At 39.0% G+C, this 18,262-nt stretch overlaps 1 protein-coding gene across 1 annotated transcript in view; it reads right to left on the bottom strand.

Annotated features, from left to right (window-relative positions):
- Nucleotides 1-11,269: 11,269 nt before the first annotated feature.
- Nucleotides 11,270-18,262, bottom strand: part of LOC125963098 (uncharacterized) — a 34,019-nt gene continuing 27,026 nt past the window's right edge. The window contains exons 4-6 of the mRNA XM_049704937.1: nt 16,285-16,472; nt 16,051-16,175; nt 11,270-11,285 (exon numbers count right to left, since the gene is read on the bottom strand). Of these exons, the coding sequence (XP_049560894.1) occupies nt 11,270-11,285; nt 16,051-16,175; nt 16,285-16,472 (329 nt within the window). The remainder of the gene's footprint in view (nt 11,286-16,050; nt 16,176-16,284; nt 16,473-18,262) is intronic.

Here is an 18,262-nt window from a genome sequence, read left to right as displayed (position 1 = left end):
AGGGAAAAGGAGTTTGACAGTATCTGTCAGCTAAGTGCTGGTTTCTCTTTTCTCGTGATTTCTTGTAATGGGAATCTCTCTGCTTACATTACAGGGAGACCCTCCCTGTATACGGAGAAACAGCACGGGCCAATGATGCGGCATCAGCCAGGGCTGAATGGTTCGGAATTCAGGTTTATACAGGGGATATCACAAAACACTTCCTTCACGATTATGTAAAACTATCACTTCACACGTTCATTTTGTAGTAACCAAATGCCAGATTTACCATGTGAACAAAAGTTTAGGTCAAAGAAAGACAAGTGGAGGAAAAGAAATGTAGCAAAGACCCAACCTACAAAACTCCATGGCTGTGGTGATCCAGGCCAGAGTCGCATTCCGAGGAGCTCGTCTGAATCCCAGGTCCTTCACCTCACCTGTAATTTGTAGCAAATCTTGGATGGAAGTCCCCTCAGCTTGGTCTCCATAAAAGAAGTTCCGTTCACCCTACACGTTGGGGCCTGCACACCAATTCAAAGCTGAATCGGCTTCCATGATAGAGACGCTGATTTTCTGATGTCCAAGCTGAAAGTACCCCTCTAAACTAAACAGGTTAGCTTTTGGTAACCTAGGCAGATCATAGCAGGGTAATTAAACACTAACCAAAAGCAAAGGGCAGGAAAAGGGGGAAAAAAATGAGTGTATTTCATAAGAGCTCTAGGTGCCTGTTTCCTAACACTCACCCCAAATATTGGGAAGCGAAAATGAATATTCTGTGAATTCGTTATTCCTGTGAATAAAAGAAATAGAATTTATTCTATCAAAGAACAGAATATTCATGTACAAAGAGCATGCATATATACTTCCATCGTATCCTCTGCAACTTTCATAGTGGACCCACTTGTAAATTTTCCCAGAATTGTCATTGTATTTATTACAAGCTTTTTGTTCTATGTGAAGGGCGGGTAACTATGGCCCATTTTTTGGTAAAAAGTTTCATTGGAACACCGCTCTTCCCACTGTTTATAAGCTATAACCACAGAGTTTGGTTGCTCAAGAAAACATGTGGTCCCCAAATTCTAAAATATGCACCACCTGGCCCTTAACAGAAAAAATCCCCAACACTGTCATATTTGGTGTTGTGTTAAATTTGGGGTCTTTTGACATGGAGACGTGTTTAAATTGGTTTTTATGTAGTTATACGAATCAGTTATTTTCTTTATAATAATAAAAATATATCTTTATGATAATAAAGATATTTGGTTCCTGGTATTTCTCCTTTGAGTGTCAAGGCCTCTATCAAAATATGATTACCGGGGCTTCCCTGGTGGTGCAGTGGTTGGGAGTCCGCCTGCCGATGCAGGGGACGCGGGTTCGTGCCCCGGTCCGGGAAGATCCCACATGCCGCGGAGAGGCTGGGCCCGTGAGCCATGGCCGCTGAGCCTGTGCGTCCGGAGCCTGTGCTCCGCAACGGGAGAGGCCACAACAGTGAGAGGCCCGCATACTGCCAAAAAAAAAATATATATATATATATATGATTACCTACATATTATTATTAATTATATTCTGGTCTGGTTTGCTCATATGGAGACATAAATATGCATGAGTATAGCTTTTATGGTTAAGAGCATTCACTGTATGAGGGTTTTATATATGTGTAATTCATCATACATATTTCACATCTATTCTTATTTTACCATACACACATATATAACATTATTACTGTATATTATAATATTACCAATCCTAGTAAACAGTAGAAAGAAAGAAAAATAAACTAGCTGAGTAAAGATTGTCAGGGAAGAGTTGAAATGGCCATTAGAGAAGATGGGATCTCCTACAAGACAAAAAATTATACTGTATCTCTACGACTCAAATTTAATGAGAACCCAGCAAGAATACTACACAAAGGATTAATTTACAAAATCAACTTTAAAAATTTTATACTGTTTTTCTGCTCCTCAATAATGAAGTGCTAAGTATAATGCAGATTATATTTATTGCAATATCAATTTTTAAAGTATTAAAAATCTGAGAATTAACTTATCTAAACATGTACAGTTCAACAAAGGAAAACAGACTCATACAAATGATCATCAAGATCTCGGAAAGCGTGACAAATATAATAATATAAATTCTCCTCCAGATTTAATCATGCTATCAGAGAAATACCAGTCAGAATTCCCACTGGTTCTTTAGAAGCTCCGTTAACATACCCGAAAGTTTATGTGGAGAATAGAAAAAACAACGTAGCTAAGTCAAAATTGAAAAGTAAGGATGAACAGAGCTGTCTTACCAGGTAAATATTTGCAAAGCCATGTATAGTATTAAAAACAATTTGTTGATGCTCCCAAGATTGGAAATAGACTAACAGAGCAGTCCAGAAATTGGCAGAACTATGACTGTTTGGAAACTTAATATACAGTTCAGTTGGTGTCATGGATCAATGAAAAAAGACAGCGCATTCCGTATATGACACTGGAAACTAGTTCTGTGTAAGAAATAACAGTGCACCTTTCTCTGGGTCCATATTCAATGTCGGATTGTAGATGGATAAACCTACAGGTGAAACATAAAGGTTATACATTAATAGAAGAAAATACAGGAAAATATCTAACTGGTTTAGGGTTGTAGAGCATTTTTTTTTAATGCAAAGTATTAGATAAGAAAATTGGTGAGTATTTTTACCATCAAAATATAGGATTAATATGGGTAAATATTTTAAAAAGTGTTGATCAATGGGTGTAACATTTTCACTATGTTTAATCTCACAGCCAAGGAAATAATACCTAGATATATAAGAAATTCCTCCAAATTTATAAGGAAAATACAGTGGTCTGAACAATTAGGGGCAAAAGGATGAAGGAGCAAATAACAGAAGAAATGTAACATGCGTACTTTGAGGGAGATAAATCTGGAATAGATTCACAATGCTCATTTCTTCCTGGGCTCAGAATTAGACTGGTTAATGTGCACACGGAATTGTTTACTTGACATGTCTACACTGAAGAGACAGGCTGTCCCATTATAAGTAAGCAGAATGTTCAGAGAAAACTCCAAAATAGTGTCGAGATAATTGAGGAAAATCTCCTCACCACCTTTTGCAGAAACTTCCTGATTACAAGAGAAATATATAAGGGTGAGGAGAGAATTCTGAGAACATACTCTGGTGATAAAAGGCATCATTTTGCCCATGTGTTTAATACTGGTTTTCTATATTATTCCTTTGGAATTTCATTTTCTAAAAGTTCCTTTCAATTTTAGGGTCAATACACATTTAAATATAAACATAAATGTAAATATAAAAGTCAGGATAGATGCTTAGATAACTACGTAGATCTACATAGGTATATCAGCATGCAGGTGGATGGATGGATGGATGGATGGACAGATGGATGGATGGATGGATGGCTAGATTGCTGGATTTCTAGATAGATAGATGGACAGATTGATAGATCGTTAGATTTGGATAGATAGTTGAATAACTACATAGATCTAGATTGGTAGATCAATATGTAGGTAGATGGATGGATGAACAGATAGATGGGTAAAGAGAAGGATAGATGGATAGCTAGATAGCTAGGTTTTGAGATGATAGATAGATAGATAGATACATACATACATACATACATACATAGATAGGTAGATCAGTAATTCTCAAAGTGAGTTGTTTGCTCTGGGGAGCCCTGGGTCACCCGCAGATACTTCTAGGACAGCTGTGTGTTCAGTTCTATTTTCTTAATTATACAGAGATGTTATTTTTCATTTGCGACCTCATTCCATCACTGGAGTTTTCCAGAAGCTGTGTTCCATGTGACATTACAATAGATTGAACACAGAAGCAGAGGTAAGACTCTAACTGCCTTCTATTAAGATAGACATTACAGAGATTTGCAAAGTGAACTATAATATCAATATTATTACTACTTTTTCTTAATTTAGAAAATGTCGTTATTTCCATAACAATATGTCATAAATGAAAAAATGTCATGAGTTTTTATTGTTACGTGTAAATGAGTTAAGAAGTATAAATTTTTCAGTTTTAATTTCTAATTAAAATTAAATGATTTAAAGCAACCAGATTAATGCATGCAAATGTTCGCTCTTAGATTAATTTTCATGAAATGCTGTAAAGCAAATCCTAGATGTGTTTTAATAAAGAAAATAAAATCCACTAGCACATGAAATTAAAACGTAGCAGACCAAAAAGACACAGCAAGATCCATTACAAGAGTGCTTTTCGTTCTTGCTGTAATATTTTGGCATCACGTTAACACCAAAAAATTCTATGTTTCTTTCATTCTCTGCAGCTCCCCAGATGAGCCATTTCCGTTTCTCCAACCCATATTTTGATGTAATCTAACAGTGATTTTAGATCTTCTGCTATCAGCTGCTGGACAGTTCAATTCAGTGAGCTCACTGTCAGAAATAAAGAAGGAAAGGAGGGAGGGAAGGAAGGAGGAAGAGATAGGAGGGCAGGGAGGGAGGGAGGAGAGGAGGGGAATAAAATACTCCACATTGCCTGCTCCTGGCTCATCTAAGATGGTGGGATGTGCCGGTCCTTGACGAATAGATGACATGGAAACGGATGTTCTCAGTAGTGTCCAGTAAATGTCACAGGGTAGACTTCAGAGTTGAAAGTTGCGACTTTGCTTCCTAACTCTCTCTGGATGGCTGACGCTGCCCCTGTCACTGGCACACCTGCTTTTTTTAACCAGCTGTGGACAGAACCAATATGTCTGTACTGTCTGCTATTTGTGGGCAGGCTCGTAGCTCAGCCGCCGAGGGGTCATGCTTGTTCACTGACAGTAGAGGGGCACCTAAGCTGAGAAGGAACTCCAGGGTTGAACCTCTCGGCACCGGCAACATTCTCACCAGTGCCCATTAACAAGGTTCAGGTGAGAAAAGGCTTTTACACGTCCCATCCTCTGAAGGGATGCTTCCTTCTTAGACGTAGTAGCAATTTTTGCTTCTTTACCATGTACAGACACACAAAAGACATGCTATTGTTGAATGTGTTTGTACCCCAAGGCATTCATCATGATCTGTACAAGGGGAAGGAAGACACGGTTTAGTTGACCAAAGGGTTTTGTCACACAATAGCAATAGCTATTTTTTCTGCAAGCAGGCAGTAATCACTGTGTTACACAGTGACACACACCTACCAGGAAATCTGTAAGGACCTGTTGTTCTATTATCCTGGCAATGGGTACTATTTAAGTAAAACTGCCTACGTATACTGTACATCAAGGATGAAATATTTATTCTGCAATGTAAGAAGTTGAATCCCTGCAGAAATTTCATGTTATGTTTAGTTATATAGGGACTGTCCATCCTGTGTTTCATGAAGTTCATCTATGTCAGTTAAAATAAATGGTCTCAAAATAAGGATTACAGAGTATAATATACATATACACATATATATATATACACAAATGAACCTGTAATATTTTCCTATAATCCTTACCTTTAAAAATAACTAAAAATCTCACTTTCTTTTCCAAAATAACATTACCAGGGAAAGAATATTATTTCAAGGACTCGGCGTCGTGTTGAGCTAAATAATTTCCCGGCGTTGGCATGGAAATAGTGAAATGTAATTAACTACAGTTCCTTGAAGCAGAGGGGCTCACTGCCGTCTCCTCGCTAACACCACAGGCTTTTCTTCATACTAGCACCGTTTCATCCCCGGTGTGAGATTGATTTGCATATGCTAGTTCCATCCTCAGGTGGATGACAGGCAGAGACGATATCACCCTTTTTTTGGGAATACTATGCTCTCAGGGACTGTCTGCTATCAAGTATTTAAACATTCACTGAATTATTCCCAAGAGCTCGATGGCAATGGCAGAATCAGGATTGCTCAGAGTAGTGTATGTATGTCCATGCCACTCTCTCACTTCGTCCCAGCTTGCCCTTCCCCCTCCCCGCGTCCTCAAGTCCATTCTCTACCTCTGCGTCTTTATTCCCGTCCTGCCCCTAGGTTCTTCAGAACCATTTCAAAAAATAACTTTAAAGAGTGAGTCTCCACAGCAAAAATGGGTTAGGAGTTTGTGAGCCAAGAGGTAGGGAGGTGATTTTATAGTTCATGTTATATCACTTAGTACTTTGGAGTTTTCTCAGATAAGTACCCTTTAAAATATATTTTTAATGGAGGTATAGTTGGCATATCACAATATATTAATTTCAGGTGTATAATATAATGATTTCAATATTTGTATACAATGTGATTTGATCACCAAAATAAGTCTAGTTAACATCCACCACCACACATAGTTTCAAACTCTTTTGTTGTGATGAGAACTTTTATCAATAAAATCTACTCTCTTAGTAATTTCACATATACAATACAGTATTATTAACTACAGTCACCATGCTGTACATTACACCCCCAGCATTTATCTTGTAACTGGAAGTTTGTAACATGTGACCTCCTTTACTCATTGGATAAATACCTTTTCTATAAAGTTCTAGACCTGGGAAATAAATCTTCCTCAGAAAACAGCATTATATGAGATCTTATTGTTTTTAATCTAGGTATGAATTTTATTTGGGGGGAATTGATAAAAACTTTTTTTTTTTTTTTTTTTTTTGCGGTACGCGGGCCTCTCACTGTTGTGGCCTCTCCCGTCGCGGAGCACAGGCTCCGGACGCGCAGGCTCAGCGGCCGTGGCTCACGGGCCCAGCCGCTCCGCGGCATGTGGAATCTTCCCGGACCGGGGCACAAACCCGTGTCCCCTGCATCGGCAGGCGGACTCTCAACCACTCCGCCACCAGGGAAGCCCGATAAAAACTTTTGAGAATGAACCAAATAGTGAGCCCTAGAAATGAGGGTTGTTATATAGATTACATTATGTTACACTGTACGTTAGTATATTGTATACACTTTAATAAATTTTACTCTTCATAGAGGTAGTTTGTGCTCACACAGAAATATCTGATTAATTAGTAAAGGCAAGACAGCAACCTCAAAATGTGAGACACCAGTCTACATATCCAGAAGCAGGGTGGGTGCTTCCTGTACATGGAATCACTACACAATTTTGCCTACACCAGAGGCCATCAGTGTGCTCACAGAATTAAGTGAAGTTTAATAAATCAACACACAGGCAAATCCTACACATATTATTATTAAATGGGTAACCAAAGTAACATGGATAATGACATGGAAAATAGGAAGAAGTTGGCACTCTCCTTATGCATCACAGATGAAATACAATGAGAAATACCTAGAGTCAGGTGATTCTTCCACTTGACTTTTTCTTCAGTTCACTGAATTTAACATCAGTGGAGTGGATTTAAAAGCTCTCTATATCCTACTTTATTCACAAGCACAATCTTGGAAAATGGCATTTTGACATATATCCATTCAATGGCTATTTATTGAGCAGCTACTATACTGAACAGTATTCTAGGAACCTGGGAATTATCAGTGAATAAAGAGACCAAGCAGAAAACCATGGGGCCAGTGTTCCAGGCAGAAAGAGCAGGTAGACCGTACAAAGGTTAGTTATCATTTTTAATGTTAGTAACAAATGAATAGAGAAAGCAGTTGCTTATGCTCCTCAGTAATTACTATCCTGTAAATTCACTGTGCTCTTTGAATTGCAGCTTTATTATTTTATTAGTTACCAATCAATTTTGTATAAAAAGGATGAATAGCAGGACTAGACAAAAATTATCTCTAACAAATATATGTTATATATGTTATAATATTCAGATATATATATTGCATGTATAACATAAGAATATATGTAACACATATTTGATTTGTAACATATACAACATATAATCTAATAATGCATATATAATTATATCTATTATCTAATATAATTAATAATATAAATAAAATATAATAAATTATAAGTTAGTTATTTATAAATTATATATATTTTAAAATATGTACAATTTATAATGTCATATATTATATTGCAGTGCATGTAATACGAATGTGTATGCATACCTTTACATATTTATTTTCTTCCCACTATATTATTCACTATTTAATTTCATGAAATAAAAACGAATCATTCTTTTTCACCTATGGTAATTCGGGTGAACATTTTTTTTGTTAAACATATAACACAAATTTATATTTCTCTTTTCCTTTGCCATAATAAAATATTTATTTAAAATGTGTACCAGGAACATATACTATTTTTATTTAATCTCCGTCTGTAAGTGTAATATCCGTGATAGAGATAGATGACTATTGGCTGAAAGGGAGTATCAGATTCTGATGCTCACAGTTAAGAAAAGTAGTTCATTTCAAGCTTCCTGGAGAAAACAGTCAGCACGCATCTCTCCATATGTTTAAAGAAAAATGGCTCTGAAATCAGTTTCTTTGGCCAAGATGCTATTATGAAGCAAATTATGTTAACACATCAAGTCATTAATGGAATATACAATTTTAAAGCTAAAGTGTATTGGAGAATTAGTTATTTTTCATGGTGTCTGGAAAATAATAATCCTTCATATTGACTAGGTAGAGCTAAGATCCCCATATAGTGAGTTTTTATTCCATGATACGGTCTAATAGTTTATTTAGACCCCACTTTCTGCCAAAAACAACTTGAATTTTGGAGGAAAAATGCACTTTTTAAAGCATTATTGTCCTCAAGAATAGAAGAAGAATGTCTAAGTTGGAAGCTCAAACATGAAAAAGTAAGCAGAAAATTAAAATAATAAAATTGTAAAGCTACCAAATATTTTTCATTGAAATAAGTGACAACTATTTTAGCAGTTTAGTTCCTCAAATCAAAATTGGATGTCTGAAGCTAGTGGGGTGGTACCTTCAATGTGCTCAATTTACAGGGTTGGGGATTATCGTATTTATAGAAACATCATTTTCTCTCCAAATCCAAGTCCAAGGTAATTATTTTGTATCATATGCCATTCTGAACTCACCAAGGATTTTTTCTTTTGGCATGAAAATGCAGAAGTCCGTACTTTTCTAAAGCAAAATCAATTTGAAAAGAAAAAAAAATTTTTATGACTTCTAAGGAGAGAAATTGAATCTAATGTTAAAAGTAATAAAAATACTTATTTCTTCCGAAGCATTTTTCTTGTTAGATTTGGGGTGTGTGTGTGTGTGTGTGTGTGTGTGTGTGTATGTGTGTGTTTTGGCTTCATATTTTTTTACCTTCCTAGTGGAAGGAGGAATGATTTTAGGATGCTTTCCAAAAGCTTATTCTAGTAAAGACTAGAGCATATTTTTAATTGAATCATTCTCAACTTTGAGGAAAAAACTCTAGCTTAGTGAAGAAATATTCTGCTATAAGTGAACAGAATTTGAAGTGGAAAGAAAGAATACATATTCTGCATTCATATACATATGATCTGTATGGAAATGAGCTAAGGTTTAAAAATGGATGTGCTTCTCTAATTTGCAATTAATTATGATAAAAGGGTTTGGCCTGATAGCTTTTTAAATTGCACAGTAACTTATCTGGAAACGCCACAGAACTAAGTCTTGTTTTTCTGGGGCAGGTGTGGGGTGTCAGACGTGTCGGTTCATTTAATAAGTAGGCTCAGAGACGATACATCTGTCTTTTACAATTTAGAGAACTTTCCTTGAGAAAGTTTGTGTTTTGTCTCAAAAAAAAAGAGTTAAATCTAGGACTGCGCCATTTTCCTTTTTTGTCAGAAAGTGCTAAAAAAACAATAAAGTTGGTCGTGGATGAACTGATGTAGGTTTGGAGAAGGAAAAATTTTAGGTCTTGTGCTCCTATGTCAGATTCAATAGAGGAATCTTATATATGATTCTATCAGCCTCCACGCTGCAAGAGAGATAAAAGCAAGTTAACGTACGTTTGTAATATTTTGAAATGAATCAGAAAGCGTAAAGATGATTTCTTTTCTCTAGGTATGAGATTAAGTGCATAGTGAGATAGAAAGAGTGAAAGACAGAGAGAGAGAAATAGAGAGAGGGAAATATACAGAAAATTGCTAATAGTTTGTCCCCTGGAAACCCATATAGCAATTAGACTCCCCCAGGGTAGTAGATTAGCACCGTAGGAAACGGGGGTGAGGGGCGGTGGCACGTGGAAGCACGGAGATGGACTAAGCTTCTGTCAGAGCAAGGGTGTGTTCGTACTTCCCATTGTATCCAGTCCTTTCACGGATGAATTATTCTCAGTGTAGACATCGGGACTCAGAGTGGACAAAATACCACTGTCACGGAGATTATGAACGGCTCCCCATTATCCTGTAAAGGAAGTTAAAATGTGTACACTCATCCTTTAGTCATATCAGAGACGTCTAGATAAGGGTTTGCACTACTTAAACACATAAATCTCAAGAGAAGGGTTAGGACACTCCCAAGACTCCCGCAAACTGCTCACGATTCCTACACAAAAAGGCTCTTTAAAAACAAGTAGAGTGTACATGCCCCTGTGTGTTCCCAAACTAACACATAGTTCAGTCGATAACATACACAGAAACACACTGTGAGAATTTCAATGATCTACCTTTTCATGAATGAATTAGCATTTAAAATTCAGAGCAAATGCAAATTGTAAATAGTGGCTTCAACTGTATTTGGCCTCGTTGGAAATATCTAAAATACACAATAACACGTTCATTTAATGTTTTCAGGATTCAAATGAATATTATAACCTTGAAGCAAAAACAAGAGCTTAAGGGAAAAAAGAATGCTTATAGTTGTTTTTTAAGTATCAAGACTATGGAAACAATCCCTTGTGTGAAATAAATTGGAAGCCCTTTGTCCTCTACAAAAACTCATTAAAGAGGAGTCTTGGGCATGAAATGTACAGCGTGGGGAACATAGTCCATAATTATGTAATATATTTGTATGGTGACAGATGGTAACTAGACGTACGGTGGCGATCATTTTGAAATGTATAGAAGTATCAAATCATTGTGTTGTGTAACAGGAACGAACGCAGTGTTGTGGGTCAATTATACTTGAAAAGCAAACAAACTCATAGAAAAAGAGGTCGGATTTGTGATCACAGGGAAGGGTGGGAGAAGGCGGAAGTGGATGAAGGTGGGTCAAGAGATACAAACTCGCAATTATATGATAAATAAGGATTAGGGATGGACTGTACAGCTTGGTGAATATAATTAACACTGCTGTGTGTTGTGTATGAAAGTTAAGCGAGTATATCCTAAGGGTTCTCATCACGAGGAAGAACCTTTTTTTCTATTTCTTTAATTTTGTGTCTGTACGAGAGGACACATGTTCACTAAACGTATTGTGGTCATTGTTTCATGTTGCATGTAAATCAAATCATTGTGCACCTGACACTTACACAGTGCTGGGTGGCAATTACATCTCAATAAAACTGGAAGAAGAAAAAAAGAAATGCTTAAAAGAATAAGAAATTGTTCTCATCCTTGTTGGTTTCTTATAAAAATGAGTACATGTGCAGGTTTTATGTCATGTCATCCAGTGAGGAAAGTCGCTGATTCATTAGAAAAAGTAATAAATAGGATGTGGCGCATAAAATGCGACCTCCCCATCATCACGGATGCAGAGGACTCAGGCTCCTGGAGTCACACGTGGCCATCCCAGGTGCACAGGTCCCCTTGCTTTTGCCCTCTCTCCATCACCGTGGGTCAAGGTGGGGACCCTACCCTGCTCCAGGACCCACCTCCCCTTTCTCCTGTATCTCTATGGAAACATTTAATGATGGGTCCCCTGACTGTCACCCCGTAGGTCTCCCTGCCTTTTGCTCCACAGCTCTCAGCCTCATCGCTTCTATCGAATCCATCTGGCTGACATCTTGATGCCCTTTTTTGATGATGAGAAACAATGCCGTATTTTATTTTATTTTTTTTTGCGGTGCGGGCCTCTCACTGTTGTGGCCTCTCCCGTTGCGGAGCACAGGCTCCGGACGCGCAGGCTCAGCGGCCATGGCTCATGGGCCCAGCCGCTTTGTGGAATGTGGGATCTTCCCGGACCGGGGCACGAACCCGTGTCCCCTGCATCGGCAGGCGGACTCTCAACCACTGCGCCACCAGGGAAGCCCTTGATGCCCTTTTTTAAATTTCATGTCATTCTCCCATGGGAGCAATGTCTCACCCTCTAATCTCTCTGGCTTCTAGAAAATAAACTGAATACGAAATTTTTATTTATTTAACAAGGCTGTGCACATTCCCTGCCCTCTGCCCCACATCCATCCTTCCAAACTCTTGAAATTTGTCAACACCACTCTTGAGAGTCCAGTTGTATCCTGATCTAAAGATTATTGAAGAGTTCTCCTATATGGTGATGGATGAAAACTAAAGTTTTGTTGGTGAGTATACTGTAGGGTATATAGAAATAGAAATAGAATGTTGTAACATGAAAAAAGTTCTAAACTGTAGACATTACTATTTATATATTCTATCAGGGATCATAATATTTCTTAAATTGCTTCTAAATATCTAATCAAACAAGTTCAAGTTGACCCTTGAACAACACGGGGGTTACAAACTCGGACCCTCCACACAGTGGAAAATCCGCATTTAACTTTACAGTCAGCCTTCTGTATCTTTGGTTCTGCATCCCTGTATTCAACCAACTGTGGGTCATGCAGTCCTCATTTAATGAAAAACAAACCAAAAAAAGCCCACAGACAAGCAGACCGTGCAGTTCAAGGGCCAACTTCGTATTGAAAAATACCATTGCAAACATGACACCAAAGAGAAAGCATCTTGCCTTCACCTCTGTGTAGAAAGAACATTAAGATTTACAGTGAAAATTAACATATTCAAAATGTATATTTACTGTCTCTTGCTCTTCTACACTTCCCACAAAATAGCTGTAAATAACTAGAGGTGCAAAATTGCACTTAAAGGCCACGGTAAGGGACTTCCCTGGCGGTCCAGTGGTAAAGAATCTGCAACCCAATGCAGGGAACGTGGGTTCGATCCCTGGTCGGGGAACTAAGATCTCACGTGCTGCCGCGGGGCAACTAAGCCCTCGCGCCACAAATACTGAGCTCTCGTGCCTCAACGAGAGAGCCCGCGTGCTGCAAACTACAGAATCCACGTGCCCTGGAGCCTGCCCGTCACAACTAGAGAGAGAAAACCCGCACACCACAACTGGAGAGAAGCCTGTGCGCCGCAACGAACAGCCCGCATGCCGGAACGAAAGATCCTCAGTGAAAACACCGTGTGCCACAACTAACACTCGACACAGCCAAAAAAAATAAGCAAAATAAATAAATATTTTTTAAAAAATAAATAAAGGCAATGGTAGACCCCAAAATGAGGATTAATGTTACTGTGTGTGAAGCAAGGGAAAAAGAAATGCTCTGCAACTCACAAGTACGGTCACCATTCAGCTCTTTTTTTAAAATTAATTAATTATTATTATTATTTTTTGGCTGCGTTGGGTCTTCGTTGCTGCGTGTGGGCTTTCTCTAGTTGCGACGAGCAGGGGCTACTCTTCGTTGCGGTGCACGGGCTTCTCATTGTGGTGGCTTCTCTTGTTGCAGAGCACGGGCTCTAGGCACGTGGGCTTCAGTAGTTGTGGCTCATGGGCTCAGTAGTTGTGGTTCATGGACTCTAGAGCGCAGGCTCAGTAGCTGTGGCGTACGCGCTTAGTTGCTCCGCGGCATGTGGGATCTTCCCAGACTAGGGCTTGAACCCTTGTCCCCTGCATTGGCAGGTGGATTCTTAACCACTGTGCCACCAGAGAAGCCCAATATTCAGCTCTTAAGTTGAATTTTGATGTTCGACGCCCCTGCACTTGGTGCAGCGTTTCCATGTATTACCGTTTCCACGTATTACCGATACCTCTATCCTTTGCTGTTACAAATGGTTCTCTCTTTTCAGCTCATTTATGTTTGCCTTCTTACTCAGCCTAAAAGCAAAGGTCCTCCATTAAAGTCACTTCCTCATGAGCAGGGCTTTCCTATTCTATAGGACTGGCCTGAATAAACCATATCTCTGATTCAGCCAGCCGTTCAACCAATCCTTGACCTGCCCAGAATGTGTCAACATCGCTAGAGAAAACACACAATTGAAGGGGAATCTAACCTCCAAGGCAGGAACACAGATATCAAACGCATGCTTTGGAAATGTCCATGGATGCTTTTTGAGTGAACAAGCTCATTCTGAGATGAATACTCTTACTCTCCCTTCAAACCCTTTCTACCCTCTGTGCTGTCCCTAAAGATACTGTCTTGTGCCGCACTCAGAAAATGAAACTCTTTGGAAGGGACCTCTCGTGGTCCCAGTTCCATCAATCTTCACTCAGACTTTACCCCTTCCTGTTATAATGGACCACGTGTACCACTTCTATCACAACTTCCCACATCCACTTGGTAGTGGACTTCTTCCCTGATAGCCTTCTCTGTTCTCCACCATGAAGATGACCTCTTATCTCTTTTTCATCATGAGCCCATCTGTATATATTTTTTTCTCATCAGCAAATAATTATGCTCTCTTATATTCCATGTCAGAACACAAGAAACGTGTTTCAGAGGCCCATTTCTAATGTTCACAGCCACCTTATTTTTCTGCATCTTCTTAGAGAAAACAAACTCTTTAAGAAAAAACTTGCCCCTCCTAATCTTTTCCCTCACAAGAGGTGGTTGGTCACACTCTGTCGTTTTGTAGCCTACAGAAGGCTCATGAACGCATTGGCAAATTGCACACACACACGCCTCTGTCTGCAGCATGTATTGCATATAATATGGTGATCATCTCTTCCTGGATGGTTTTGTGGAATTCACCTTCAAATCCATTTTCACCTGCTGTCCTAAGATTATATTGCTGTATTTTATCCGTGTCAGTGATTGTACTAAGTATGCTAATTCTTCTCAAATCAGACTTGATAATCGCTACTTCTCCAGAAAGCCATCCATTAGAATAATGGTGTGGTTGTTCCTTCAGAATGGTCCTCTTCTAACCTTAGAAGAGGCTCACGTAACCGGGAGATTTTAATGACTCCACTTTACAAAAACATGGAGTCCGGGCAGCTTGATGCCCCTTAGAGAACACACTAGTCTTTACCATTTGGGGCCGCACTCAGATGCTCCCCACACGCACCCTTGGAGCAGGAAAATATGGCATCATGCAAAGTGGACAATCAGACATAATTACTGGGCGAGTGAACGTAGGAGCGTGGGCAATAAATCTCACCCATCATAGATGCCCTTCGGCTCTGCTATCTACTATGTGAATTTCTTAGGCTTTTATGACATTATCTGCAAACGTGAGAATCATAGTGACTTTCATAAGAGTGAACTATTCACGAAAAATAGACCATGGTACTTGGCATTTAAAGAAGTGTTAGTTAATAGCATTATCTTTTAAGTATCCTTTATGACTTTTCTCCCTTAACATTTAGATTGTGATTGCCAGTGAAAATGGTCGCGTTTTTCAATGATCTCAGTTGGAATCAATTGATCTAACTATTGTGCTTCCTTAAATGTGTCTTTCTGACGTTCTTACAGCGTCTTTCATAATTGTCTCGTCGTGGTCCTCTTTATACATACATTTATGATGGTGGAGGACGTTGTCAGTATTTTCTTCATTTTAGCTGCAGTCACGTCTCTGAAAGTGCTGTAGACACTAGGCAGGCATTCGTTCTTGATGAAAAAGTGTCAGAATAAATGAATGGAGAGAGTTTCTTGTATAATAATGCATTCGTAAGATTTTAGACTGGAATAAGCTCATTTAAAAAACAGGTACATTTTATTGCTATACATTTATTATTTAACTTATTCCATTATTGCACACAATTGATTAATATTTTAGTATTAGTATTTTCTATGTGTATGCTGCATATATAGGGAGATGTATATATAATGGACATAAATATATCAATCATATATGTATTGATAAATAAATGCAGCATAGATATAGAGAGAAATATTGGTGGATAGATCCATCAGGGTTCAATCAGATGAGCAGAAACAGTAAAGATATATAAATAGGTAATACATAATGTATTAATGTAATACAGTTACAATAATTGCAATACATTTATATTATCTATGTATAAAATATATCTTAGATATACTATAATGTAGTATACAAGCAGTTGTCTCAGGTGAATGTGGTGATGTCCTCAGTCTAAAAACCATAGACAGCTTTTCACAAACCGAAACTCACCTCACAGGCTGCAGCTCATGGGCACGGATCAAGCTGTCGTACACAGACCGACTGACTAACTCTTTGTCTCCTGTGTGTGTGTCTCTCTCTGTCTCTCTGTCTCTCTCTTTAGTCATCGAGTTCCTCTGCAAAAAGTAGGGGTCCAGGAACATAAACCTGCACTATCATCTCTCCAGATCCCTTTGTTTCTTACATTTATAAAATGTTTACTTTTCACAAAATACATATATTCACATCCAAATCAGAGCTCCCACATTCTCCTGTCAAGAGAATGACCGACGTCTCCGACACTCTGACATCAGGGCACTCTTTAGCTCGGAGGGATTTCTGCTCCATCGCCTCCCAGCCTCTGTGATGGCAACATGGTCTCCCCATGTGCTTGTCAAACTCCGATGACAAGGCAACCTTGAAGGATAAAGGTGCTGATAGGAGCAAGCCATAAAGGAGTGAAATGCATACTGTTTACTATTTCAGACAGCTCTTTAGTACGCAGTTCTAAAATCCAAAATCTAAAATCCATAGCAAAGAGGGAATACGTATCTTCGCTTCTATTCTCCATTTTTTCACCATGTCTCTCTGCTCCCTCAATTTTCTTTTATTTTCTCCTGATACCACTTCAAGTGTTTCCTTCGAGCTAGGTTGGAACAAAAAAAGTGAAGGAGAACGGAAAGAAATGAAGATGCTGCGCATCAAAAGATCATTTCTCTTTACGTTTGTGTAACATGAATAGCTAATAGATGCAAAACAAAACAAAACCAAAACAAAAAGGAGAGAGAGACAGAGGGAGAGGAAGAGAGAGAGGGAGAGAGAAAAGGGTCATTTCCTTTGGAATCCACCAGCTACAGATTTGAAGTTTGGGAATACAAATTCCTACAGTAAAACTGGGAAAACTTTTGCTAATATTTCCATGTACTAAGTCCAAATGGCCATAGCTTGCTCCCCTTTACTTAATGCAAAGCATAGAGTAGACACTAAACAAAGTATATCAATTGATTAAATTCACAAATTTCGGTGAATGATTCAAACAGCCATAGGAAAACATAGGTGACCAAGCCAATCACTTTCACTAATAGGCATACATTTTTAAAAACATGCAAATACTCGATTTACATGTGCAAGTGTCTGCATAAACATTATGAACTGAAGAACCATGAGCATATGCTGCATTAAATATTAAAAATGTCCTGGGCTTATGTTCATCCTACATGCTGAAAACTCAATGTTTGGAACGAATTGCTTGTCGGTGGTTACCGTAATCTGATTACATTTCTTAATAAACTGAAAACTATTGATCTGGGACTTCCCTGGTGGCGCAGTGTTTAAGAATCCGCCTGCCAATGCAGGGGACAGGGGTTCGAGCCCTGGGCTGGGAAGATCCCACATGCCGTGGAGCAACTAAGCCCGTGCGCCACAACTACTAAGCCTGCACTCTAGAGCCCGTGAGCCACCAGTGCTGAGCTCACGTGCCACAACTACAGAAGCCTGTGCGCCTAGAGTCCGTGCTCCGCAACAAGAGAAGCCACCGCAATGAGAAGCCCGCGCACTGCAAGGAAGAGTAGCCCCCGCTCGCCGCAACTAGAGAAAGCCTGCACACAGCTTCGAAGACCCAACACAGCCAATAAATAAATAAACAAACAAACAAATAAATAAATGTAACAGCAAAAAAAAATCCCCAAAACAACCATTGATCTTAAGGAAGGATAATTAATATGGGTTCTCTCGCCCTGGCATCAACTTCTCGTAGCTGTGATCTCTTGCCAGCGTAAAGGACTCAGGAATGAGTCAGTGACCCATGCGGGCCACTCAACCATCTCCTAAAAATTATTTCTGACATAATAAAAACACTCAGAGACGGATTGCTGGAATATAAAAACTGGTGGTTAGCTTGTGCAGTGTAACCTGTAACCATCTGGAAATGCCAAGTAGCTGTTGTGAATGGTTGACCTGTAATACGCTGAAGGTTCTACCGGGGTCTTCGTCAGGTTACGGTGGTGAGAAACCATCTGCGTGGAGGCATGTAGAGGATGCTCAGGAAAGGGTGCAGAGCTCCTGGAATGGCTACACAGAATAAACGTTGTTCTGAGGGTGCTGTCTTTAGTGATAAAACAGTAGCTTACTGTCGTAGGCAAGGAGCATCGCATTTGACTGACTTTTCACTTTTTTTTTTTTTTGGTCTCACCATGCGGCATGCGGGATCTCAGTTCCCCGACCA

The sequence above is a fragment of the Orcinus orca genome, chromosome X, assembly GCF_937001465.1.
Source record: "Orcinus orca chromosome X, mOrcOrc1.1, whole genome shotgun sequence".
Taxonomy (NCBI): domain Eukaryota; kingdom Metazoa; phylum Chordata; class Mammalia; order Artiodactyla; family Delphinidae; genus Orcinus; species Orcinus orca.
This window is presented reverse-complemented; position numbering and strand designations above follow the sequence as displayed.